At 35.8% G+C, this 26662-nt stretch overlaps 3 protein-coding genes across 4 annotated transcripts; 2 read left to right on the forward strand and 1 right to left on the reverse strand.

Annotated features, from left to right (window-relative positions):
- The first annotated feature begins 1949 nt into the window (after positions 1-1949).
- On the forward strand, positions 1950-6951 carry LOC118275757 (putative leucine-rich repeat-containing protein DDB_G0290503). 2 transcript variants are annotated; one of them, XM_050695332.1, is made up of 4 exons: positions 1950-2523; positions 2809-4469; positions 4608-5505; positions 6826-6951. In XM_050695332.1, exons 1-3 carry the CDS (start codon positions 2349-2351, stop codon positions 5487-5489), a joined length of 2718 nt encoding a protein of 905 aa, XP_050551289.1. In that variant the 5' UTR covers positions 1950-2348; the 3' UTR covers positions 5490-5505; positions 6826-6951. The 2 variants fall into 2 exon arrangements, with proteins under 2 accessions (XP_050551289.1, XP_050551288.1); XM_050695331.1 differs by having other exon boundaries at positions 4608-5481.
- An 836-nt stretch (positions 6952-7787) lies between these two features.
- Positions 7788-8878, forward strand: LOC118275330 (polyglutamine-binding protein 1). Its single transcript, XM_035593233.2, has one exon. The coding sequence runs from the start codon at positions 8021-8023 to the stop codon at positions 8849-8851; it is 831 nt and encodes a 276-aa protein (XP_035449126.2). The 5' UTR covers positions 7788-8020; the 3' UTR covers positions 8852-8878.
- A 98-nt stretch (positions 8879-8976) lies between these two features.
- Positions 8977-26433, reverse strand: LOC118275758 (uncharacterized). The gene is made up of 20 exons (XM_050695664.1): positions 25951-26433; positions 25014-25114; positions 23126-23296; positions 22644-22825; positions 22023-22244; positions 21771-21903; positions 21422-21602; positions 21103-21237; positions 20671-20903; positions 18538-18665; positions 16797-16906; positions 16388-16494; positions 15835-16005; positions 15508-15689; positions 14603-14842; positions 13007-13139; positions 12617-12794; positions 10863-10997; positions 9754-9944; positions 8977-9531 (listed from the first exon to the last, which is right to left on the reverse strand). The coding sequence occupies exons 1-20, from the start codon at positions 25971-25973 to the stop codon at positions 9434-9436; spliced, it is 3054 nt and encodes a 1017-aa protein (XP_050551621.1). The 5' UTR covers positions 25974-26433; the 3' UTR covers positions 8977-9433.
- Between the last annotated feature and the right edge of the window lie 229 nt (positions 26434-26662).

Below are 26662 nucleotides of genomic sequence, written 5' to 3' on the forward strand. Positions count from 1 at the left end.
ATTTCTAAACGAGTCCAATTACATTATGTGCAATATATTTTCTTTAGTTGTTCTTAAAAGACTTCCCGAGTTACTAAAGTACTAAAAAGCTATATTATTAATATAGATATAAATTTACTATATTGTTATACAATTTAATGAACCTATAGAGCCGCGTTGTTATTGTTTAGACAAACCTTATAAAACCCGAGTACATGAGAGCTATACAATGTAGTATAGAGAAAGAATGGTGGCCACTTTTATATGTAACTTAGGTCCTTTTTCAACATTGTCCAACAGTGTTGAGATCCATTATATACTCCGCCGCGCCTACTTACATATGTTACTATGCGCCTACCCACTGTTGGATAATTTAACCACAAACATTTTATATGTAAAATAAAATTATGAATTGTTAAAAACCGTAAAACACTGCGTTTTTACTTTTTATTTCAACTTAGTTGTCCTAGAATCAGAATCAAATGAAAGTACCTGCTCCAAAGTCATCAGCTACCAAATCTCATGTCCAACCATTTGGATTCAGTTTACATGTATCAGTCTTCCATCCTCACTAAAATATACCTATTATGGCAGCATTTTTATGGATTGGTTGGCGCAGAAACAAGAAAATAATAATTTACAGGATTGATACTAAACAGCATGCTACAGAACAGAATTTTGGAGTGAAATTGTAAAATTATGTATATGTTGCAAATATTAGTAGGTACTAGGTATGGAGAACTTGAGAAAAAAATCCTTTAATTAAGAGTTACAAAAAGAAAATCAATTGAATACCTTAAAACTGAGATGCCTCGTACATTATTAAGTATTGTTTCCAGTTTGGTATCTATCCAAGTACCCTTATCTTCGATTCAAACAGGTCTGAGGCGGCAGAGCATGTTTGAATGATTGTGAAAATAACCAAAAATTCACAAATACTGCTATGACCTGTGGTGGGTTAAATACTACAACCCGGTAGAACATTCTTGAACCAAGCAAGGAATTATTCCAATTCACCAATGGTCCATCGAAATCGTGATGGATAGTAGATAGGGTAGATGGGTAGTAGTTATGTGGCCCACGATATAGTCATTTTTAGGGCCCAGCACCAAAAAAGAGCTTTCATCTAGTGATATTTCAGTATTATCATTCAAATCGCCGGTTATCACCAGGCGAGAAGGCGGCCAACTCCATCCTATTAATATTGATTAAATCTATCTTTTTCGTTAGTACCAAATTTTTTAAATTGACAAATGATTTAACGTTTCCTCGTAAAGAACGTTAGCAAACTACTGGTATTCAAGGTGAGTACAAGTCTCCCTTTTCGCCTGTTACAGCAGTCTGATATGCATACATATCTAGTGCACCCACAAGTCACATCCCAGCTCGGACTTTAAAACATTGGATGAGTGAGTTATCTCGGAAATCTCTCGAAAATTGCATGCAGATGGTCTTGAAGGAATGTCAAGAGGTATAAGTATACAGGGAATTTCATCTTCGTCTCAAGAAAATAGAATTCCCAAATCCAACTTATAAACGTAAATAACATAAGAAGTAATTATTCAGTTGATAACAGAAATGTTTCAAATATTTTGATAAGCTAGCTATTTTAAATCGGAAATTATTGTTTATCTATTGCTAGCGGCTCGATACGCATCTAATCAGGCTAATCTATACTTTTTCAAATAATTTCAGGCGTCAGATATTTTGATTAAAGAAAAACAATTTCGTGATACTAAATACAGTAGATAATATGTAAAATATTCCTACATTCCTATCATTTGTTTTAATGAGGAATTGTCTCGTGACATGGTTACAAATGCGACTGGAAAGTTAGACTGGCATGGGCGGGCAAGCGGTTTTACATTCACTTCCCGGGGCAATTAGTCATTAGGACAACATGAAGATATTGAGATGATCGTTTTTCGAAAATTCTGAATTATACTACCTGTCCCTTCGGAACTTCAAAAGCTTGATATTATTTCTTATAAAAAGAAACTGCCCCCTGCTAAGTTCAAGTGTCTCCCACATGTAGAAGTAGCATTCACGCGATATACAGCTGTAATAATGGAAGGCTAAAGGTCGTGGCTTTAAGAATAATTAAATGTAAATACGACGGTACGTTGAACTGTGGGATCGATACAGCACGCTAACATCAAGTTCAAGTAACATCGCTATGGCTACCGTAGGCCAAACACTACGGAGTGTGGGGAAATTCTGGTACACGAACACTGTTCAATACCATTGTCGACAGTACCTTGGGCGGTTTAAGCTATTCACAGTGTTAATTTCATTACGAATTATACAATAACTAACATTAATTCTGCCACTAATGGTTTAAATTCCATTAAATTCATTAAAATATAATCATGCGTGTTTCTGGAACCCGAACATACTATAGGCCGTCGCCTCCCAAAATGCCTCCCGGGCTGGTGGACCTAATACAGGAGTTATCAAGGGATGTGCTGAAAAATAATCCTGCTGATATTTACGGATACTGCGCTAATCATTTTAAACAACTTCTTGAAATAAGAGATGGCCCTCGTAAGTACCTATTGTTTTATTGATTCTCGAAATAATATAGTTAAGTAACTAACAGCTTTATTTTTAATAGCAGTATGTACTTCGGTACTAGCGGTAAGTCTACACAAGCTAAAATTAATTAATATCCTTCCTCAGTTACTTACCCAAAAATAGAATTAATAAATAAAAGACAATCACGTTCATTATCATCATCAATGTTCACCTCTGTCTAGCCTGTCGAGAATTAAAGGCGTGACGCAATGTTTCATAGAATTATACTTATCATAAACACGTACACTGTTACAGTTCGTAAGAAAAAACTAACATTAGAAGAGAAAATTGCTAACGCCCAAGAAAAGGTAAGGCAACGAGCAGAGCAACGAAGGCAACAATATGATAATGAGATGCTCAAACAACATCGCGATCAAGAATCTGAAATAAAAGCTTCAAATGAAAACGATGCACCAATACCCGTTCAAGAACCCTCTGCTATTGATATTACACCACTCATTCATAAAGAACAGGAGTTAGTTAACTCGTCAACAGAACCTGTATCGTCAGCAGCACCAGCTGTATTATCAGCAGCAGCTGTACCGTCATTAGCAGCTGTATCATCAGTAGTAGCTCTGTCGTCAGCAGTGGGTCTGTCCTCAGCTGCAGCTCTGTCATCAGCTGTAACTATATCGTCAGCAGTAGCTTTATCTTCAGCTGCAGTGCCATCGTCTGCAGAAATTGAATTGTCAAATAAAACTGACACACCACCTGAAGATCATCAAAATTCTGAGGAGGTAGCTATAAAAGATTCTGATGATTTAAAAGTTTATGAGAAAGCTGACTCAATTTCTAAAGAGGACGAGGAGGTAAAAGACGATATTACCGTCGCTGATTCTAACGCTCCAATAAGTCATTACCCAACTGAAAATCCTTTAAATGTAATAGAGACCAAGACCATATCCAGTGATGCGTCAGAAAACTTAAATAATTCGAGTGAACCCATTACAGAGGTACAAGTAAATCCCGATAATCACCAGCATGCTGAGGAAAATGAAGGATTGATAGCTGTAGATTTGCAAGAAACTGACGAGTCAAGTCCAATTAACGACGTAATTGTAGAAAATCATAAAATTGATGACGAAACGGCTGCTGCTACAAACATAGAATCGGAAACAGATAATAAAAGCGAAGTAAATGATGCAGATACACCGAAGTCAATTGTGCCACCAGAAACAATTGATGATCACAATGTTGAACCCCAACCTGAACAAATTGTTACAAAAACTCAGCATTCAAATGTAACTGAAAGCATTAAAGATGATAATATCGATCTTGATCATACGTCCCAGATAAATAAAACAGAAAACGGCGAAAAAAAATTGGAAGGTGAAGATGATACTAAAAAGGAAACTGATTCAGATTCTCAGGAAACCAACCAGTTCGAAATTACTTTTAAAGAATCCCCTACCGTAGAACTGCAGGGACCGCAAGTAAGTTCTGATGTTTTGGAATCATTGTCGGATTCAAATACGGATAATGAAATCATGACACTTGTTGTACAAGAATCCGGTAATGGTGATTTAGAAGAGATTAATGGTTTCAATGAAACCCATGCTCTTGATTCGAATTCGAATACACATACTGATTCACCTCACTCGATTAAAGTTGAATCCGGACAAGATTTTGAAAATGAAAAGCTTCAAGAGGATCAACATAAAAATCAAATCAACAATAGTATTGAGGATCATGGTAAGATTACTGAACATTTAGAAAATAATGACATTCAGAACAGTGATCTTGGGGCATCAAAATTAAGTGAATCTGGTAATAACCAAGATAATATGGATTTGGAAACTGCTGCAGTAACTATACAAAAGGTTTTTCGGTCATTCCTTTTTAGGAGTAGAACGTCTACATTGGATGAATCCGTCAACGATGAAACAATGTACTCGAATGATAATGAGAAAAATAAGGTACGTAATTTGTTAGACTTTACATCGTATAATATACCTACATAGGTACCTACTAATTGACTGACTATTGTCTATTGTGTACGGATAACTACGGTTGTATGATTTATTTTTTGTTATCATATAAATGTTATGTTTCAGGAGGAATGTGATTTTACCATTCCAGGTCCTCTAAACGAAAGAAGGCCACATGGTATCACAAGAATGGACACAGTTCTTCAAACTGTCAACGAGGAAAAGTCGCTTTCTTTATCGGATGACTCTTCCACGTTATCCAGTGCCGCAACCATAATTCAAGCTCACGTTAGAGGTTTTTTGGTTAGAAATAAACTTAACTCAAATAAAACAATTTCTACTAATTCTCAACACACTAGTTATTCGAACGAACCTTCGCTTACATCTCTAGAAATGGACAATGAACAAAATAAGAATAAAACCGTTCTAAACATTCATATTGTTCCCGAAGGTGGGAATTATTTAAGTCGAGATGAGAGTTTAATCACTTCAATGGATTTATCTTTAGACAGCAGTCCACCATCGTCCATTAATTTACATCCTTTGGGTTATGATAAAAGTGAAAGACGAAAGCAATTGAAGAGAGAAGATGCTATACAATCTATTTCTCCACCGAGTAACAATAGTGGAAAATTAAGTGAGGATGTGGATTCCGTCAAAGAGCTTAATGATTCTGAAACTGTAGACCATCCTGTAGAAAACAACAAAATTAATAAAGATAATTTGAACGACGATGTGGCTCAGAGCAACAATAAAAATAATGCCGTCGAACACGTAGCCCCAGAATATATCGCCATTGATGACGTGGAAACTTGTGTGCAGCAAAATAAATCATTGGATACTGTTAATTCAGATGAATTGGATGTTATCACTCCGTTTGAATCTAGTGAAGATAACAATCCTTCACAACATAAACTTATGCATTCTGGAGAGTTCCACGACGCTGTGCTTCCTACTAATCCTACTAAGGTGTCCCGCAGTGACACAACAGTCGCCAGTGGTGAGTGAAGACATCTATTATCAGGTGATAATTGTTTCCGTTCTATCAAGGCCATCGCATGAACTGCTATTGAGTAAACCGATGCCGCTTGCCTTGTTATACGTAGATAGAGATCAGTAGCCAGTATGTAGTTAGGCATTACCAATATGCATTCGATAAGTAGGCACTACTAGCAAGTAAAGTTGGTATTTAGACTCGAAGATATTGATAAAATATTGTAAAAAAGGGTGATTATAGGGCAGAGTAAAATGCCTAGAACACTAGAATGGCCTTGTCCTGCAATAGCATCAAGCATGTCTTGTTTTATCCCCCGTTCCCGTAATAAAAAAGATTAAAACAATTGGCTACATGAGCTACGTCTACTATAAAGATATTATTTAGTTATATTTTTTGGTCAACTTACATAATAGGATAACTAAATTGTCGGAACTGCATGTTTCTAAACTGATTCAGATTTACATATTTTAGCGCTTGATTTAAATTTAGCTCTCAACCTACCTCACAGTAATAGTGTGTGTGTTGTGACGCTAAAATAAACTTTAGGGCACCAGTTGTCTTTGATCGTATTGTTTAGAACACGTTTGGTAGTATTTTTTTGTTTTCTGTATTTATTTTATAGTTTTACCACGATAATAATGATTAGCTAAATAATGGACCATTATTGGAAAATGCTCCCGCTACTGGTCGGCTCCTATTTTTATATTTTTAAATGTTATTTTGTTTTTTATTTTTATAAGTAATGTTTAAAAATATAATTTTAGAGTGTTTTAAATAAATATATGAAGAATAAAGTTAAATAATAATTATTGAATAAAATAACGCAATTCCTTTGTAATAAAATATAGCATAAATTCGAAACAACTAAAAGCTCATTTTTTCCGCTTGATTGTAATTTGAATTTTAAATTGGATTCTGGCTGGACTGACTGAAGGCAAGCCTTGCGACTTCAGAAGCCCAATATGATTTTTTCTACTACCTAGGTACCTAGTCTACTGAATTATTTCACCCTTATTGCAGGTATCGAAATGGCTTGTTAACTAAGTGTCTATAATTGTTAATTTAAATCGACGTATTAAGAATAGAAATCAATATAATCATAATACATAAGGATTACCAATTGAAAACAAAACAAAAGTAGTTATAACTATAAACTACCCACAGTTTGCGTAAAAATTGGCTACTCCTAAAAAATGGAAATACTAAGTATGTAAGCTGGATGCCTAACAACTGATGAAAATAATAGAAAAATTGATGTTTCTCATTACACTTAATATCTTTTTAGGAAATGGAGATCCGGGATTGTTGCATATATGCCTAATTAAAATGATTGGTTTTTCTTTTCAGAATTCAAGAATGTCCTGGTGTATTTCTTACTTTGGAATCATTCATAACATTACGTGAATAAGTGACACTAATCATATGAAGTAAATTGTATGATATCTTTTATTAAATTAATAATACGTTTACCTTAGTATTGTTTTATTTCTTAATATCCTTTTATATTAATCATATAAATCTATCGTTGTTGCTGTCTAATTAATAAACTCCTAAGATTCTGGTTGGCATGCAGAGATTTAAGATTAGGATAGGACTCGGGCAGCACAGTACCTGCAGAGAGGAAGACAAAACTTTAATTTAAAAGGAAAATGTTACGGGAACAATTTAGATTTACAATAATACAGATTCATTTAGATCGTCTACAATCTGCAAGCGCAATGACCAGAAAATGGGTTCGATTACTGAATCGGGCAAAGTACCATAGAGCTTTTCGAAAATTATTGTAGTAGTACAGAGTGACACCATCCCTCATTCACTCTAACGTACCCTATCCAAATATTGTAATATAAGAGTGTGGTTGTAGATTTTGAGACATTGCTAGATTTTCATGCCAACAGAACAATACCAGTTTTAAGCTTTTCTATGCTCATCAACGATAAGAATTTGTTAAAATATTTTAAATAGGAAAACTCTAGTTCAGGCCAAGGTTTCCCCTGCTATCGAAATATGTTTAAGGGGTATACATCTACATAAATACATCTAGGGGATTATGCAGATTTCGTTGTTATAGTTAGGACCTCTCAATTTTAAGGTATTGCAATATTTTTATGTGGATTAACACAAGACCAGTCTTCAGGTTTCCTATGCTTGTAAATTACTAGTATCTATTGAAATAATAGTATCTGTGAGATTTTATGAATGGACCCGTACGCTGGCTGTAGTGCAAAATTCATAGACAATATCTATGGTGCACTCCGTATGATCTTTTTATTGTCTATGCCAAACCCCAAACATGTCAAGCGTCTCGGTCTTGACAAATGTCAATGTCATTCCAAATCCATTGGAAATATTGTTATCAATCAATGTGGTGATTTTAATCTGAAGAATCGAGTAAACAGTATGTTTGGTGATTACTGATAAAGCTTATTGGTTTGGTTTGGGAGTATAGATTATAACTTTAAATTGGAGCCTTACTACACCGACTCTTTGTATAATATTGAAGATTTTCTGCGCAGTGTTTATATCCAACAATTGTTGAGCAATGCCTCTTCCACCGGCCTTAGCTGCGCGACTGGCTAAGCGAGGGATATTGAAAGCAACCCCTGAACCAGTACAGAACGCTGAAGTTCCACAGGCGCAAACCAATGAAGAGATTATAGCAGAAGATTATGACAGTAAACTTGATGATCGCGCTAAGGAACATTTCTGGGAAGGAATTGAAGGTGTCAATGTTGATCCTATAAAAGGCCATAAAGGGTGTCCAAATAAAAGTAATATATACCACGAGTGTTCCAAGTACTGCGTAAAAAGATGGAAAGCTGGAAAAACAGTACCTCGTGAAAATTACTTGGAGTACAAGAAAAAGGCATTAGAATTGTGGCCTTTGCCTCCTGGTTGGGAAGAAGTCTACGACGAAGGATGTGGACAGCACTATTTTTGGAATGTACACAATAATTTGGTTTGCTGGTTGCCCCCTGCTCATCCACGAGCCGTCCCTACAGAGAGTGCTGCTCATTTAAGAGAAGAGCGATTGTTGAAGGAAGGTGATGAAAGTGATGATAGCAGTGAAGCTTCTGATCAGGAAGTACCACAACAGGTGCACAAAGAGAAGAAACATGAACGGAGGGAGAAGGACAAAGATGTAGTGCACCACAGAAATAAAAGGCAAAGGGTTAAGGATAATGACTTAGATCCAATGGACCCCGCTGCTTATTCTGATATAGCTAGAGGCAGCTGGACTTCTGGACTTGATACCCATGCCAAGACTGGAGTGGATTCCACTGCTACTGGCTCTTTGTACCAAATGAGACCTTACCCTGCACCTGGAGCTATTCTTGCAGCCAATGCTAAGCAGTCATCTCCATCCCCATAAAGAGTATTAATAAAAGAATAAAACTTATTGTGATTTTTCATTAATTTCTCTTCATAATAATCACATCATACAAGTCTAATAGTTATTTCTCTATCAGAATGTAATTTATAAAATAAAACAAGTAATCAATCAATAAACATATTTATTACCAGAATAAGAAAATATTACTTCTTATATAATGTTTCTTTCACCTTATATCTGCCTTAAAATTTATCAAATGCATTGATAGCAAAAGTGCCTGTTTGTATGACTATTTATTCAGTTGAAGTAATCTATACTTCTAGTTTTCATTATTTGAATATTACTAAACTTAATACTGTCTAATTAGAGTAGCTCATAAAAATTGTCTTTTACATTCACTTTTTATTGGAGGTAATGTGCCCAAGGGGGACAAAATGCAGATTTCTGAAGAGTATATTTGGATGTTGATATGCTGATCATCCAAGCTCCAAGCCAAAAATATTTACAATAATTTACACATCAATACCATGTATTATATACTTAATTTATGTATTCACTGATTTTTTTGTAAGTGATTCTAAGTCCAATAACTGATTTGTAAAATAAAACTTGACACAAGCTTTAGCTTCCGTTCATGATTTTCGATTCTGTAGAGATACTTGTCAGTAGATTCTCTGAGGTGAACACGCCAACTGGGCTCTCGATGTGTGTAGATGCGTCTGTGACATAAAAATAAAAAATATTAGAATTTTGGTTCATTATGAAATAACATTAGGTACGCAGTTTGTTATCATGTGTATCATGAAATTTTGCCTTTTCATTATTGAGTTGGGCAGTGGGCTACTCTGATTTTGCCTCGTCATTCAATAGCAGATAATAATTGTCACATTTTAGGATTAGATAAAACTATAACAAACTAGAAATTGAATAAGTATACATACCAGTTTTAACCACAACTACGTGAGGAGCAATGTCGAGCATCCGGGATACCAATCCTAGTGTGGGCTTGTGAGCGAGATCTACCTTGTAGAACTTTTTCACTGTGAATTTTTCGAGACTTTCCGTTAACGAGCCCGACAGGTTAACCAGTCTTTTACGTGCATTATCCGCCGTGAACACGCCAATCACAGACCTAGAAGAATAAATAATAAATTCATTAGTATAAAACTTGGAATAGTCATCATCTGTTCTGAAGAACTTGAAGATGGATGATCCTACTTCGGTAATTTGGAAACTACCACAATCATTGCTACTTATTTATTTTACCTTCGGGCTTACAGTGGTTCAAAGCCCACACAATTTAAACTTAGTTGTATGACAAACTTCTACCTTTATTTTGGACCAACTTTGGTGTTTTCAGACATTATGAACTATACAAGACATTTCTTATTAAGTTTACACACAGGTCACTTGTAGAAGTTATAAGATGAACATATTATTGCTAAACAACCATGTGTTTATGGTTCTTGTGATTGGCCTAAGGTTTTCTTTATTTTGGTGGTGTATAAATTGGATCCTCACTTATCAGTTGGTCTATGAAATATATTACTATAAGTGTATAGAGTGCCAGGCACAGAACAAGGAATAACATTAGATAAAGTCATCTAATGGCAATGAGCAACTAGAAAATTTTAACATGTTTGTATTTTTTGAATGATTATAGAGATGTCAAGTCTCAGTGTAAAAACATCGCGGTTGCTATTTTCTTTGACAGATATTGTCAATTGCCGAATTTTCTTTTTACAGTTTTTCCAAAATGTATGAAATAGGTTAATTAGAATACTACAGAGAATATAATTCTACATATTTCGGAACATCTGAGTATACTTGAGGTTTTGAATTCTGTGTAGTTTTAGGGTTAATCAAGTCTACTGACATACGACCTGTTTTACAATAATAATGTGTGATTTAAGTTTCTGTTAGATAAGGGCTTGTTTTAATATCTGTATAAGTTGCTTGGCTTAACTGACGCATTATTTTGATACATTTGACACGGAAAATACTTTTTATTAGTTAGTTAGTTAGTCAGGCAGGTGGATGTCTTTCTTACCCTTTATCGTTGACAACGCTCAACACTGGCGCGCCGCTTTCCTTGAGAGTGGCGAGCGCTTGCGAGGGCGAGCTGTCCTGGGACACGCTCTTGATGCTCTGCACCATATTCTCCGTTACTGGCTTGCTCCACCATCTAGACACAAAATAAAAATTATGATGTGATGAATAGGTTGTTCATTTCATGAAGTCTATTTTACTTAAATAATTAATGTAAATTGTAACTTTAAATGCCAATAAGACTGTCTGAGATAATTAATCCCGAGACCCCATAATCGTTAGACACGCAGTTGCCACTACTTGACTAATGAGGTAGTAATTGTAATTCAGTCATAATAAATGTTTGCGCATTGTATATAATTTGCAATGTTATGACAATGACTGGATCTAACTAGATTAGTAGTCGCACATATGCATAAACAATAACATCTGTTATTGTTAGTCAATTGATAATAATAATTATGGATATGGAGCATGTCAATCGCAAGGTGCAATGTACGGGTCTGCGGACGGCGAGAAAGGGCAGCTAGCCGCCCGATCAGAACCAGACCCGTGCATGTGTGGAGCAGATGCCGACCGGAGCTCCGCCTTGAAAAGCCCGATTAGAAACGAGGTGATTTTTAGCCAGTAAGAGTCTGACACTCCCTCTCGCTTCGCCTACTACGGGAGAAGTCATTCATGGCAACACGTTGACACCATGACAATGATATTGTTGCTAATCATATCAATGATATATATTTTTTATTAGGTATATAATTATTGCATAAATCCATGCAATAAAAATCAAGATATTTGGTATCATTGTAGCTTGTTCCGCGTAAAGAATTCGCGTCATAATAGATAACTAAAAATATATTTTGTATAGACAACGAATATTTACGAACCACCGGTTGGGAACCACTGGTCTAACTAGACTGTAGCCTAGGTTACTATCTACGTATACGTGCATACCTATCGAACACACGAGCTTTTGTTGCTTATTGTTATTAAACTCGTTATCAGCGTTATCGCGAACATGTGCTAAAGTGCTCTTATTAAGACGATGACATCTTGACACTATGACCATAATTTTGCAATTACATGTTGATATTAAGCGGAGATTACGTTTAATAATGGCGTAATTTTCATGAAATTGATTATTACTTATCTATGAGGAAGGTCAACGTTAGTATTTTTATTGGTGGCCTTTGATAAGGTATTTGTTGTCACTTGGTAATTACTAATTAGCAAGCTTGTTTTTTCCTTTCATATACACATAATATCTAGCTTAAATAATTAAAAAGCGGATTTACATTTATTTTTGTTTAAGTTTCTAAAATTAATGTATGTAATCTTGACGGTAATTTTATCAGTTTAGATATCCAATCTATACAAATACATAATTTTGTCATCAGTCTGATAAGACTTCACTATAACTAGGTTCAGTTATCGTTTTCAGAGTTTGGTCGAAAATACATTTATTACCAGTATCCCTAATATGAGTTTGCTGTACGTTTAAAAAAATCGAAACGAGAGTGCGTTTGACGCTCTGATTGAACGGTACGAATGAACCAACTAACCAAATCGCCGAGCGCGTTCTCGTTTCAATCTCGTTAAACCTAAAACAAACTCGTACTAAGCCCATAGATTACCATGCATGTTACTGGAGTTACCTAACGAATATTTTTGGCAAGCTTAACTCAAGCGCGTGTCACTTAGGACATTAAAGATTTCTATATTTAGTAATGAATGCAGAGCTATATTGAGAATACTCACGGAAGGTGTTCCTTCACGACTAAAGGCTGGAAGTTCCTGGCCTCCATCCACTGGTCGGATATGAACTTGGTCATGTAGTTGCGAATGTTGTCGGGTAGCAGTACCACGCACTTCTGGCCTTCTTTCAACGACTTAGCTGCCTGGATAGCGCCCCACATCGCGGAACCACTGCTTCCACCTGTAATTTTATAAGGCTAGATATTATGCCGATATAATAGCAAAATATAGTTGTAGGTTAAAAGAGTTTTGTTTCGTATGATGGATTACGGAGAGATTGCCTACGTAGTAAAAACTGGTTTACTTTCGACTTTCATGCTATCTCTATTTGTTAAAAAAAGCAATTATTTCGCAATTAGTTGCATACTTATTTTAAACGGTAGGTCAACTTACCACAAAGTAATCCTTCATCTTTGATAAGTCTTCGGGCCATTGCCAAGGAGGCGTGGTCTTCTGATTTGATCCATTTGTCTATCACACCTCTGTCGAGTGAGGCCGGTAGGAAGTCGTAACCGATGCCTTCCACCTTAAAAAAACAACAAAAACGTTTAAGAACATATTTTAGATTATTTAAATGTACTTGGCAGTCTTTTTGCCAAGTACATTTATTGCGATTTAGACAATAAATCGCAGTACATTTATTGCGATTTGCGTCATACAATCTAACATTTAAACATTCAAAATGTATTAACGTCGAAGTTTATAATAAAATAATAAGAAATATTATATTCAATTCGTCAATGAACCCGCTTATGTAAGAACTAAGTTTATAAACATGTAAATCTTAATAATTATCATAAAATACTGATAACTCTCGTGTTTATAACGAATGCTGAGTTTATGTACAAAGGATGGATGATGTAAGAAAGTATTTAACTTGGGGAATGAAAAATATTTTCATACAGTAATGTATTTGTTGAAACGTCATAGAGTGTAACCAAAACAACTGGGGCTTATCGTAACATGTCGATCAATCTGTATGGAACGTCGTCACACAGGTCATGGCGTGCTATTTCTGCTGTGTTGAATTGATTATCGCTGCGAGATTCGTTTCAACACGACCATGGTACTGTATGATGGTGGGACGATAATCCCTATTAGCATTAAATATGTTGTATCTATGCTAAGCATAACTAAAGTAGCTCAAGAGATACAAAAGAACTACAAAGTTGTATTTTTACATTAAGAATTATTCATTGTCAAGAAAGTGGAACAGTTAGTTATTGTTACTTGTATTGTAGTTTGTAGTTAATATTTATGGACACCAAGTTATATCTCTGAGGTTGTTTCGGGATTTCTTCTCAGAATAGTCCGTTAGGAAATGCCAAAGTGGTGGCTGGTGGTGTATGATTTTGACGCGCCATTTATCACACATTGAAATAGACTTATACGAGTATGTTGCATTATACGACTGATGGGACAATCAAATGGCTTGGCATCCTGTATATGGCTCTTGTTGAGTTGACTATTCACAGTACCCATAGAGTATGTATGTACATGTGTATAGAGTACATACATTTTCGCTAAGGGATGGTAGTAGTAATTCCTACTAGGCGTGGTTTCAACGTGCTGTATATAAGTTGCTTCACACGTTTGGTGAATCGGACTACACATTAGCACATTCAGTGCCTATCAGTATTCGATAACGATACAGCATGCTGCGCATAATGTTCATTCATGCGCCGTAATATAATATTAATGACTGTTAATTTCCTGCTCGGTGCAATACTCGAACGTGATGAAGGTCTCATAATACGAATAGAGTTGTGGATAAACTGTTTTAATATGAAAATTATCAATCTTGAAATTGAGTATTTAAATAGTTGTAAGTAGGTACTTGGTCCTTTTTTAGCTATTCTAATCTTGTAAGAGGTACCTACCTATAATACTCAGGCTTTTATTTTGTCTAACACAATACAAGGTGTTGGTTATATTCTAATCATATTGTAATTAATTGCTATATATTTTAGAGATTAACCAAATAGTTACCTCATAAACCTGTACGTCTGACTTATTCAACTCCTCAGGTTGGGCAAGTATGGATCCGTAGGGGTCGACGCCGACCACAATGCACTTGGGGCAGCGTTCCTTGATCTTATGGCCGACTCCGGAGACAGTGCCACTGGTACCTGCACCCATCACCACCATGTCCACGTCATCGTCCAAAGACCATAGGATCTCTTCAGCCGTGCCGTCGTAGTGAGCCAGCGGGTTGCAGGGGTTGTTGTACTGAAATAATTGCAATATATGAATCGCCTGTTGATTATACATAACATTCAATTTTGTTCTACCGGGGTTTCGAGTCGCCATAAGTTATCACGGGCCCCAATTTGGAGCAGTTAGAACATTATTACGGGGTGGTTTTTAGTCAGTAAGAGGCCGAAATTTTTTCTCGTGTTTGGTAGAATGAGTTATTTGATGATTTTCCTATTTTAGTGATTTTTATATTTTTCTCCCGAGAAAAATATAGATTTCAGCTAAGAGCATTGGCGATTGGCGCAGTGACTGGGTAACACTGCTGAGCAACATAATCCTACTCAGTACTAATTAGTAATACAAATATTTTGCTATAAATTCATTTGTGACAAATAAATATTTATTATTTACATTTACACTTGAACAGGAAAATACTGGTAGTTATTGAAGGAAAACATAATTAATCAGAAATGCAAATTAAAGACTGTGGGGAAATATTATAGGTCAGACAAAAAACAAGGAAAATTGTAACATTTTCTTTAAAACATTATTACTTCTTCTGCATTTTTTTAAGGAAAAAATAAATGTTATATCATTATTCTTGAAGTACCTATTTGGGGTTTGGAAAAACTGTGAATAAAACCTTTTTAGACAATATAATATGGAGGGAAAATCAAATTTATTTATTTTTCACTTACCTGGTCTAATAGGACAGCATCAGGGATCTCCTTGGACAGCCTGTGGGCTACCATCAGGTTGCTGGTGGGATCATTCCAAGCTGCTTCCGTGGGTGTTCTGATAATCTCGGCTCCTAGTGCTATTAATGTGTTCACCTTCTCATCAGACATTTTCTCTGGTAATACTATTATGCATCTGTAACCTGGAAGTAAGGATTTGATTATAAATTATTTGATTTTTTCTTGTAACACCTAGTCCATAGTATACAATTGTAAAACAATATTTAAGTTTACAAAACAATAATATGTGTTCATTTAATAGGTTAAGTTATATCCAAGTTTTTTTACCTCTGACAGCTGAAGCCAGCGCTAGCCCAATACCAGTGTTACCAGATGTAGGCTCCACAATAACGGATTTGCCTGGCTTCAGTATGCCTTTCTCTTCGGCATCAAGCACCATACGGTAAGCAATGCGGTCCTTCACTGAACCTCCGGGGTTCAAGAACTCACATTTTGCATCTAAAAAGAAAGTTATGATAAAAAAATCCTGTATAAAAAGAGTAGTTGAGTAGAGAATAGTAAAAGTATGTTATTATCTATCATACAAAGGATAGAATTATTTTAAAACTGTCTTCATTAAAAGAAAAAATTGCATTTTCTAACTTTAAAACAGTGGTTACCAACTGGGGTCTGCAAAATGTTAAAAAATGGTCCAGGATTAAGAAAAGGTTGGGAACCCCTGCTTTAGAAGTATTTATTTAACATTTCACTAGCTTTTATAATTGATTCTATTATCAATTAGTTTTATCAGAGTAGTTTGCAATGAAAATATTTGCATTACACACAGATAACAGACTATTTTAAAATATTTTTAAGTCTTAAAATATCCAAATGAACTTACACATGTCACATTTTATGCCTTCTTCTTTAGGTATCTTACTGAGTTTCACAAGAGGAGTATTTCCAATAGCATTTAAAATGTGAGGATGGGTTTTCTGGTTTCTGTCACTAAAAAACGATAAAAAGATTTTAGTAATGTATAATGGGCCATAAGTGTACAGTCAATCCAGTTATTTGGTATGCAGGTAAGAAACTAATGATTAGGTTCAGTAAGCACAGTAACCGTTGGCTCAGTAGTAAACCAATGGTTACAAAATATATAACTTTGCTGAAAAGCATAAAATGTTGTATAACAATGACTATTGTGTCTGCCTTGAATCATTCTTTATTTTCTTATCAAAATGTCAAATAATTTGGCTGACTGTGCCAATATAGAGAATAGTAAGTTGTTTTGATAAATAAGTACTCACAGGGGTTTCACGATATGCGGCATTTCCTTGAGGTTAAAAAACTTCCTGACCACATTTTCTGTGCTGTTTTCCTCCACATGGTTAGACATCTTTTTATTTTGTTTATTTAACTACCTATTGAACATAAAAATCTGTTATCAAATGAAAGCCTTTATAAGGCAATGAAATATTTATTTCATTAACTTCTGGGTTAGTTACACTTAACTGATTGATAAGAGGTAACATTTGGTATAAAAAACAATGATTTTAAAGTTTGTGATTTTAGGAGTCGAAAATTGTATAAAAGTTACAAACCAAGTCACTTTATCGGCAACCACGCTGCGTATGAGCAGAATTTTATACTAGTTTATTCAGACAGTACAGTGCACTTAGCCGGCCACACGCGTTCTCGTTTCTTGACTCTCGTGTGTTCGAGTGGGACGCACAGTGGGACGTGCGGTCAAGATAAACTTCTCACTCACACTAATCAAAGAGAATATTACTTCTACACTAATCTGTCTACAGTTTCACATTTACACGTTATTTCACGCACGGACTCATGCGATAAATACTCAACCACACTAAACGTCAAACAGAAAGTGGTGAAATAAAGTTTTAACTGTCACTGTCAAGTCTTTATACGGACTTGTAAATAAACAATAGTGGCGTATGCACTGTGCACCGTATAACTTTTAGGTCAGTGCAAAAAAATAAAACCCACTGATATGTGTTGTGTCCGTATGTCTCCTGTTAACAACATTTGCCGACTGGACGTGATGTATAAAACTACCCTTATTTAAAAATATATTTTCTATTTTCCAGTTTTTTTATGTATAGTAGAGTAGTTCAAGTAGTTGTTTTAGTGGGTAATTGCGTAAAAACAATATATTTTAAAATAATAATTGTAATTTGACAACATCATTGATTTTCCTCCCATAGATGAAAATATAAAGATTTATATCTTGCATATAATTATTACTTATAGAGGTTAGGTAGGTAATTACCTACTTAGATAGCTATTTTTTTGTAGCGAAAAGATTATACATATTTTCTTATTGAGGATTTAAATAAAAGAATATTTTTGCAATAAATATTCGTTTAATAATGTTTAGTAACTAATTAATCGCAGTTTAATAATGACAAAAGTACATGGTGATAAGTGCAATAATTAATTACTCTAAGTATAATTTCGAGTGTTGTACTTATATTTATATAGAACTATCTACTTAGTTTGTTTTGTTATTATGTAGCCCTAAAAAGAAATAATAATAAGAATCCGGTTGATGAACCATTTGATTTTCAATGCTCGAGAATGTATGGAGCGCTTCAAGAGTAGAGTCTTGAAGCGCTTTGAAACTTAAGTCAGTCGAGGGGACTTAACCACCATATGAGATTAAGGGTAGGCGCGAACGGGCCACTGGTCACACTAGAATATGTGTGCAATAGCACACATATTCTAGTGTGACAAAATGTTCTATTGAACATTTTGTATAGAGTAAGACCAAACACGTGTAGCCGGTGGCGGCCACTCGCTACAGTACCCTTACGAAAATGAAGCGAATGAACTAACCAATCAGAGCGCCCAATAGGCTCTCATTTCAATTTCGATAAACTTAAAGAAGCCCTCAGAAGGCCACGGTCACACAAGACATATGATATGTTCTACTGTAAGACCAATAATAATTGGATGTACCCAATGTAGCCGGCGGTGGTATCGTCTACGTCATCTGCGTATTAATAATGGCTGTCGCCCATTTCTTACTCTGTCACAAAAGTAGCTGAAGCGCACGACAGCCACCGCTGGGTGTGGTCGGTGGCCCGTTCGCACCAAGCCTTGTTGTTTGTTTTGTTGTTTGTTTGCGATCTCATACGCCTTCTGAAGATCTAGACCTAGTGATCCCATTAATACAAATAAACTAGCAAAAGAATAATAGATAATGAGAAGATATTATAATTCTAAAATAATGAGTAAATATAGTAGGTACTTAATATTACAGTAACATAATAATGACGCATTAATTAGGTCTTCAAATATTATTCTGATGCTTCAAGATGAAGTCCAACACCACCTCCGAAGTGATTATTCCTTTTGGTATTAACCCTGAAAGAGAAAATATTTGTTTACTTTTAGGTGATATTAGGTTAAATTAGACTAAGGACTTTATTATTATCAAACATAACTACCATGTTAGATCATGCCAGAATCTGGGGGCACGGTAGTGCCCCGCCAAGACGAGCCAAGCGAAGCGCAAGGGCACTACCTACCTTTTCTCGAAGCGCTTCGTCGTATTTTTGAACCTTCATAACTTGAGTTTGGGTTATACCAGATAAACTTAATAAACCTCTAAAGTTTCAATAGCATAGCTCTTATACTTTAGATTTTATTGATATCTAAAATACCCCGATTTCGTCACTCACTCACTCACTCACTCACTCACTCACTCACTCACTGATGATCAACAAAATTCTTAAGGTACTTCCTGAAGTCCTAGAAAACTGAAATTTGGTATGTAAGCTAGTATTAGTACCCAAACAATAAAAAAATCCTAAAACTTGGAACTTTTACCCCCCAACCCCTTAAACTAGGGGGTGAAAGTTTGTTCGAGACTTCCGCAACTTTTGACCCTAGAGGTCTGAATGCGGCCGCGGAGGGGTAAAAATCTGAAATAGGGAAACTTAATTCCCTATTTCCTGCTTGAGATCTGAAAATTATACACAAGTACATAGAACACAAACTTTTCATCAAATCAAAACATTATCCTACCCATAAGTACTTAGATATGAATAATATTACTACACTTCACTTCGGTAAGTGTTTATTAATCAACCTATACTTTTGAACATAAGCATCGTAAGTATAGTATGCGCCAACGCCCGCCGCCTGCACCCTCGTCCCCGCGCAGTAGCTAAAAATAAATCGGCCCGTCAGCGAGCGCGGCACCCGAACGCGGGCAGACGCGCGAGGGCAGACGTCGTTGACGGTTGTCTCGTTGAATGAAAAGTTTTCGGAATATTTCGGTGATTTAAAAGTTTGCTATCGCGGAGAAAAAAACCATTTGCCTAATATTTAATTGTTAGTAGTTTAGTAGGTAAAGGTTTAGATACTAGTGTTTTAATTTTCATTGATAAAAAGTATTAGGATTACGTTTCCAATTTTCTTATAAATTTAGTAGTTTAGTAGGTGAATTTGTCGCTCATTTTATCTTTCTATCATAAGCAACCTACAAAAAGAAATGAAATCCCACAAAAACATTTCATGTTAAATGTTGCCAAGACGAGACCATATAGCTCGCACTGTCAAAAAGTAATCAGATCCCGTGTAGAGCCAAGTTTCTAACCCGATACTTTTGAACTGGCGAGTTGGCCGCACGGAAAGAGTTTAGAAGATTGAATAGATTTTTAAGCTCAAGCCCATATGACGAATAGCAAAAAGTCCGTGCGGCCGACTCGCCAGTTCAAAAGTATAGGGTTAGAAACTTGGCTCTACACGGGATCTGATTACTTTTTGACAGTGCGAGCTATATGGTCTCGTCTTGGCAACATTTAACATGAAATGTTTTTGTGGGATATACCTATTTAACAAATCAAATACTGATACTAACGGACCACAGACTAGAGTTTAGACGCACAAGATAGACCGACGACCTTATAAAGTTCGACGTTCAGAAAGTCTTCCCAATTATTTCCAATCCCCGATGCCCCAACAACTTAAATTCCTAACCCCCAAAAGGCCGGCAACATACTTGAAACGCCTCTGGTGCTTCGAGTGTCCATGGGCGGCGGTGATTGCTTACGATCAGGTGGTCTTTTCGCTTGTTTACCGGATAATACCATAAAAAAGTAGAGGAGGACGAGATAGGATGATGACTAATAAGTAAAGAAGTACAATATTCACCTGGATTGTTATTGTTGCCATTTTTGTATTCTTCTACGACTGCAACAAACGGAGCTATGTCTAGTATTCTCGCTGCTAAGCCTACAGTCGCATTTTCCTTATTTTCTATAATCTTGTGGTGTTTCTTCAAAACATGTTTGATTGCCTTGTCATGGAAATCGAGTGGAGTCTTACATTTAGGATTCGTGGCTGCAGCTCTTAAGCTGTCTTTTGAAATGACGCCCTTGAGCAATCTGAAATTAAGAAATCATTTTTTTAAAACCTTTGGCTATGACTAGGAGCACTGCCTTATCCCCAATTCAAATATAGAGTGTGTGTAAGCATACTGGGTGTGTTTGTTACCCAGTGGGAGTAAGAGTGGGCTTTTCAAATTTCTGTTTAGCCTGGAATAGTGCGGCTGAGGCAAATTACCAATAGAAGCTTTACACGTACCCATCTTCGTTGACGATGAATGCTATGTTGTGCTTAGTGTCCATAGCAGTGAGGGTCTCCAGACATGAGCTGCTGTCACGAATCATGGGCACGGTGCGGATGATATTTAGATTCGAAATACATCTTGTCCACCATCTGAAATATTGTGATCGATACACTCAATGATGTAGAAACAGACAAAATAAAAAAAAAACGGTTTTTGAAAGAAGTTAATATAATTTCAGTTTAAAAATATTGCTGATCTCTCTGCTTACTTGATGATGTGGATATTTATTAAAAAAACGTATTTTTTAAACTGGCACCTTCTTTTCCTACTTACGGGAAGTCCCTTTTGGGAATTGGCTTGAAGAGATGCGCCTCCATCCACTGATCGTTGACGAACTTGGTCATGTAGTTGCGAATGCCATCGGGAAGGATGACCACTACTTTCTGGTCAGGTCCGAGCTTGCGTTCCTTAGCTGCCTGAATGGCTGCATATGTTATCGCTCCACTACTCCCCCCTGAAAATATACAAGCCATAACGTTACTATTATTTTATCGTCAACAGATTTCGTAGAATTGAATACTTAATTAACTAATTAATTAATTAAGCAAATTGTTGGTGAGACAGAGTGCCTAGTTTATAAATCAATTTAATTTCTGAACGTACGTTATTTAACATATCTTACCGCAAAGTAATCCTTCCTTTTGAATAAGTTCCCTGGACATATTAAATGCGTCGTAATCATCTGGTTTGATAACTTTGTCAATAACATGTTTATCCAAAACGTCTGGCACAAAGTCTCCGCCGATTCCTTCTACCTGCGAATATGAGAAGGAGAGTTATAATAGAGTTACTGACACCATTTATTGTTTGATGTACCTATTTAATTTTACGGGTGACACATACCTACATAAAATAAGAGCAAATAAGTACTCACGAAAAACGGAAATTGTGGACCCTCTTCGAATATGATAGAACCGGCAGGGTCGACAGTGACTATGGTGCAGCCGGGACACTTCTCCTTGAGTTTCTTGCCTGTGCCTGTGACCGTCCCTCCAGTACCGGTGCCCATCACAAACATGTCCACATTTTCAAGGGCGTCGAGTATTTCCACTGCCGTATGTTCGTGGTGCGTCAAAGGATTGTAACGGTTTGAATACTGAGGATAAAAATAAATATAATTTTCACAAGTTTCTTTAATTTATAATTCACCTTGTTTCTTTTTAATATTTTTAATCAAATAAATGCATATCGTACTTCAAAGTTTAAATTGTTAGCCTCTTCAAAGGCTTTAGAGGTAGCGCCGGTTTCAACCCCCACTAGTAAAAGAAAAAGGCTCCTAAGAAAATAGGACACTTCTATTTATATATGTGATTAACGATTTAATCTGCCTTCCAAGCCCCACCTTCAGATGAACGAAGAAGAGACGTATAGATCCCCTCCGCGTTCTTCTGCACCGCGGAGAAAAGCCGCCTGGACACAACACGTACCACCGCCTCGGGTCCTCACCGTTACTCAGGGTGATGGGGACTTATTATCATTTCCAAATATAACTTACCTGGTCCAAAGAATAAGCATTCGGGTCTTCTTCCAGTATCTGCCTGGTGACTGACATAAAGCTACCGGGATCCTGGTGGTGGATATTGGATGGGGTTTGGATGATCTCAGCACCGAGCAAGTTCATCGTGCTCATTTTCTCATCGGAGTTCTTATCGGGGGTAACAATTGTACACTTGTATCCTGAAAATACATTAGAAGTATTTTTTTTATATCATCATCAAGTGTCTTCAAAATTGGTACGATGTTAAGGTCATCACTCAGAAATAGGGGTTTTAACTGTAGATTAACGATGGTGGTAACATGATCCATAACTAAGCCGCGAATACTGAAATGCTACTCAATTTTAAGTTGTACCTAAATATCGTACTGTCTCTGTCATTTTACAAAGAATTTATAGTGACAGAAGTATTTTTAAGAGCGACTTAAAAATAATTGGTATTTGAGTATTTGAACATATAAATCCTTAAGATAGCGGCTTACCCTTAACCGCAGCTACGAGAGACACTCCAATGCCAGTATTCCCAGAGGTGGGCTCCACGAGCCTGGTCACGCCGGGATGGATTTTGCCTTCATATTCTGCTTCTTGAATCATCGTATGCGCAATGCGGTCCTTTATCGAACCACCTGGGTTGATGTACTCGCATTTTGCGTCTACAACAAAACTTTATTTTTAGGCTTACACTAATATTTTAAGAATGAACTTTGATAACTGTAATACCACCCTACCGGTACCAAGGTAATATTTTGCTCGGAATTAACAAATTAATTACACACGTGAGCACATTTCCACTGAATACTCACATTCGTTATTGAATAAAATCAACATTAACTTAAATATTTTTAATTATTCCTTGTTCCACCAAAAAGTGCGTGTACGTGTGTTGTTTAGTTATATTGTATACGTATACACACAGCCAATACATTGACCGGAGCTGCGGACTCCTCCTGGAGCTGCGGACTACCTAGCGGGTTTACCGGGGCTCCGGCTCGACAAGCAGGAATAGGAATGGGGTGGTTTTTAGTCAGTAAGATTCTGACACTCCCTCTAGCCTCGCCCAGGGTGGGAGAAGTAATAGGATGATATTCCCCCCTCAAAGAAAAAAAAAACCAATACATTGAGCTCCATTCATGAGTTGCGTGAAATGTCGTTAATTTGTGAAAAACGCGTGGAGCAATATAATCAACTTTGTGACGACAAAGATAAGGTTTATAATACATGACAACTACCGATGTACATGACTGATGTCTACCTGCAGATTTTTATCGCTGCATATAAATAGCGTTAATAAATATTGCTATCAGTCGATGTGATTTGTTGGTACACTTATTAGAACGACGTCGAAGTATATTCTGTGTGAATGGTTTAGTAAACAGCTGATCTATATATATCTCTTATCTAATTTGAAATCGAGTTAAGTAACAGAATATAAGTAAATGCCCCCTTTTTTTGATGGGTGAAATTCATCCAACGACTTCTCCCACCTTGGGTGAGGCGGAAAGGAGTGTCAGACTCTTACTGACTAAAAACCACCCCGTTCCTTCTCCTGCTTTGAGCCGGAGCCCCGGTAAATTGCCCCTACGTGTTCATACGTAGACTACATATATATAAATACCTCCAATATCCTACCTTCATTATAACATAGGTTATAAAACGAAATAACGTAACATAACATAAGTAATAAATCTGTAACAAGTTATCTACTTTATTCATATGTTCGTATCATAAAGCTAACGTCGACACGTTGATTTATTTTAATCTGTTCATGTTAATCTTTGACTCAAGTGCTCAAGCGATCAGAATTTAAATAGGTTACCTACTGCTTTAATTTTTTTTTAAATATTCGTTTAACCTCTTCAACCTAATTTACGTATCTAGAGACTAGTACCTAAAAGTTAATAAAAATTTTGATACATAAACTAAAATATCGGAATCTTTTGAAAAGTTTGGTAGGTAGGTAACTTACTTACTTAGTTCAAATACTTATGTGTCCATCAGGTCCCCTTAAAACGAAACGCTGAATGGCGCGAATACGAGTAACGCGCTCTCGTTTCGATCTCGTTAAATGATAAATTATCGATGATCGTTTTAAATTAAAGGTAGTAGAAGTATTTATAATACCTAATTTATAATTAACTAGCTGGCCCGGGCACACTACGTAATCGCCTTAAACTTTTTTTTCTCATCTTATAAACCTTCCCTAGACTAGACTTCCAAACCATTTGAGGCCAAAATTTGTCAAATGGGTCCAGCCGTTCTCGAGTTTTACCGAGACTAACGAACAATAATGGATTTTTGTATTTTTATATAGGTATATTACTTACACAGAATCTATGACGGTAAAATATAAGTAATTTAAAATGTACTTACACATTTGACATTGCAATCCATGATCTTTTGGTATACGATTTAATTTCACCAAAGGCGTGTGTCCGATAACCTCCAGTATGCTGTTGTATATTGCTTTTCCACTGTAAAAACAGTTTGTATTTTTTTATTATAAAACAATGTGGCTTGGGACTCTTGTATGCTTTTAGATTACCTAAAATATTTTAAGGATAAACCACTAAGTATTTTTATGGTGATTTTCATTTATCTCCTTACTGTTTAGACTTATATTCTTAACTATACCACGACTTTTGAATTTTGAACGAAAAGAGAAAGGATAGCATCAAAGACAAGTAGTAATTTTTATTTTAGAAGGAAAGTTTGGAATGTAATAAATTATTTTATTTTGTTCAGATTACCAACTTTCAGTGTCGCTCAGGGGCTACGTTAATTAATTCTGTTTAATCCTTGCAGTCAATGTTAAATATTATCTTAATCGATTATACGATAAATGCATACGTAAATCACATTATTTTGGAAAATTATGTACCGCTATGTTTTCGCATGTTTAAGTTAAAAGGAGAATTACAATAATTGTAATAAAATTTTTGTAGAAAAAAGGTCAAGAAAGGAGAAGGCTTTTGCCTGTATCGATTGATACAGCACAGAATTTCAGCTAAGTAGGCATCAAATATTTTCTGTAGATAGCATAGTTACAAGGTTTTAATCTAGGTCATATAACATTTATTGAAAAAATAGAAAGGTTAAAGTATTTTATTGCTAAAACTAAAACTTATAAAAGGAAAACATTTAGTGAAATAATTTTAATTTGATTTTAGAAAATGGGTTTCCAAAGAAAGAGTTCTTGAGTTTAGATTTTTGGATGTGGATGTCTTTAATAAGGAAGAAAGCCAACACAATTATTTTTCAATGAACTTTAGAAAGCTTTAATTAGATAATAAGGTTTGAAATAACTTACGGCTCATTATGTTTCACGTTCATGTTGAAAATCCGGGTCGGTTAATTTTCAAAATTTCTAAAACACTTCGTCTACGAGCGCTTGTTGAGTGCAAGTTTATAAATAGGACTTATAAAGGCGAGCATGCACGATTCAATTTATAGCAATATTTATGTTCGATAATGTATTTTTTTATCACAAATCATAACGTCGATAATTGTATTTCTTATCGTGAAGATCAATGTATACCTTAGTATGTATCGCGGTATTGATACAATACCTATTAACTTTGATTTACAAACGGGATCTATTATTGGTTGAGAAATTATTAAAGAAATGAAAACCAACTCATCAGTTAAGGAAACCGGTATAACTGTGACTAAGGACAATGCAAAGGAGTCGTGCACTTCAGTTATCGCATTTTATGTAACAGAATATGGTCACACGGTCAGGTGTCAAATATATTCTCATCGCGTGACTGCGAACTAAGCTAAAACGTGTGATCATAAGGATCATCGTATGTCGATTAAGTATAACGAGTAACTAATTACATATTTATATTGCGGTAGTGTATGGTACATTGGTACCTATACTATAGGAAGTGGTCCCTTCAACGTAGGTAGTAAACAATTGGATAAAATTACCATAAATATGTAATGTTTATTGAAACTAGTTTCTAAGTATTATGTTATATGTGGTCTGTGGCCTTCGTAACGGTCTTCAGGGTTAACGG

Source organism: Spodoptera frugiperda, chromosome 8 (assembly GCF_023101765.2).
Source record: "Spodoptera frugiperda isolate SF20-4 chromosome 8, AGI-APGP_CSIRO_Sfru_2.0, whole genome shotgun sequence".
In the NCBI taxonomy this organism is placed as follows: Eukaryota; Metazoa; Arthropoda; class Insecta; order Lepidoptera; family Noctuidae; genus Spodoptera; species Spodoptera frugiperda.

Coding starts and splice junctions, on each gene's coding strand:
- LOC118275758 (XM_050695664.1), bottom strand. CDS start 25,973: ATGAACGTGAAACATAATGAGCC. Junction 16,495..16,796: donor CCGCATATCGTGAAACCCCT/GTGAGTACTTAT, acceptor ATCGTTTTTTAG/TGACAGAAACCAGAAAACCC. Junction 14,843..15,507: donor ATGCTGTCCTATTAGACCAG/GTAAGTGAAAAA, acceptor CAATTATTTCAG/TACAACAACCCCTGCAACCC.
- LOC118275330 (XM_035593233.2), top strand. CDS start 8,021: ATGCCTCTTCCACCGGCCTTAGCTGCGCGACTGGCTAAGCGAGGGATA.
- LOC118275757 (XM_050695331.1), top strand. CDS start 2,349: ATGCGTGTTTCTGGAACCCGAACATACTATAGGCCGTCGCCTCCCAAA. Junction 4,470..4,607: donor ATGATAATGAGAAAAATAAG/GTACGTAATTTG, acceptor GTTATGTTTCAG/GAGGAATGTGATTTTACCAT. Junction 5,482..6,825: donor TGACACAACAGTCGCCAGTG/GTGAGTGAAGAC, acceptor TTTTCTTTTCAG/AATTCAAGAATGTCCTGGTG.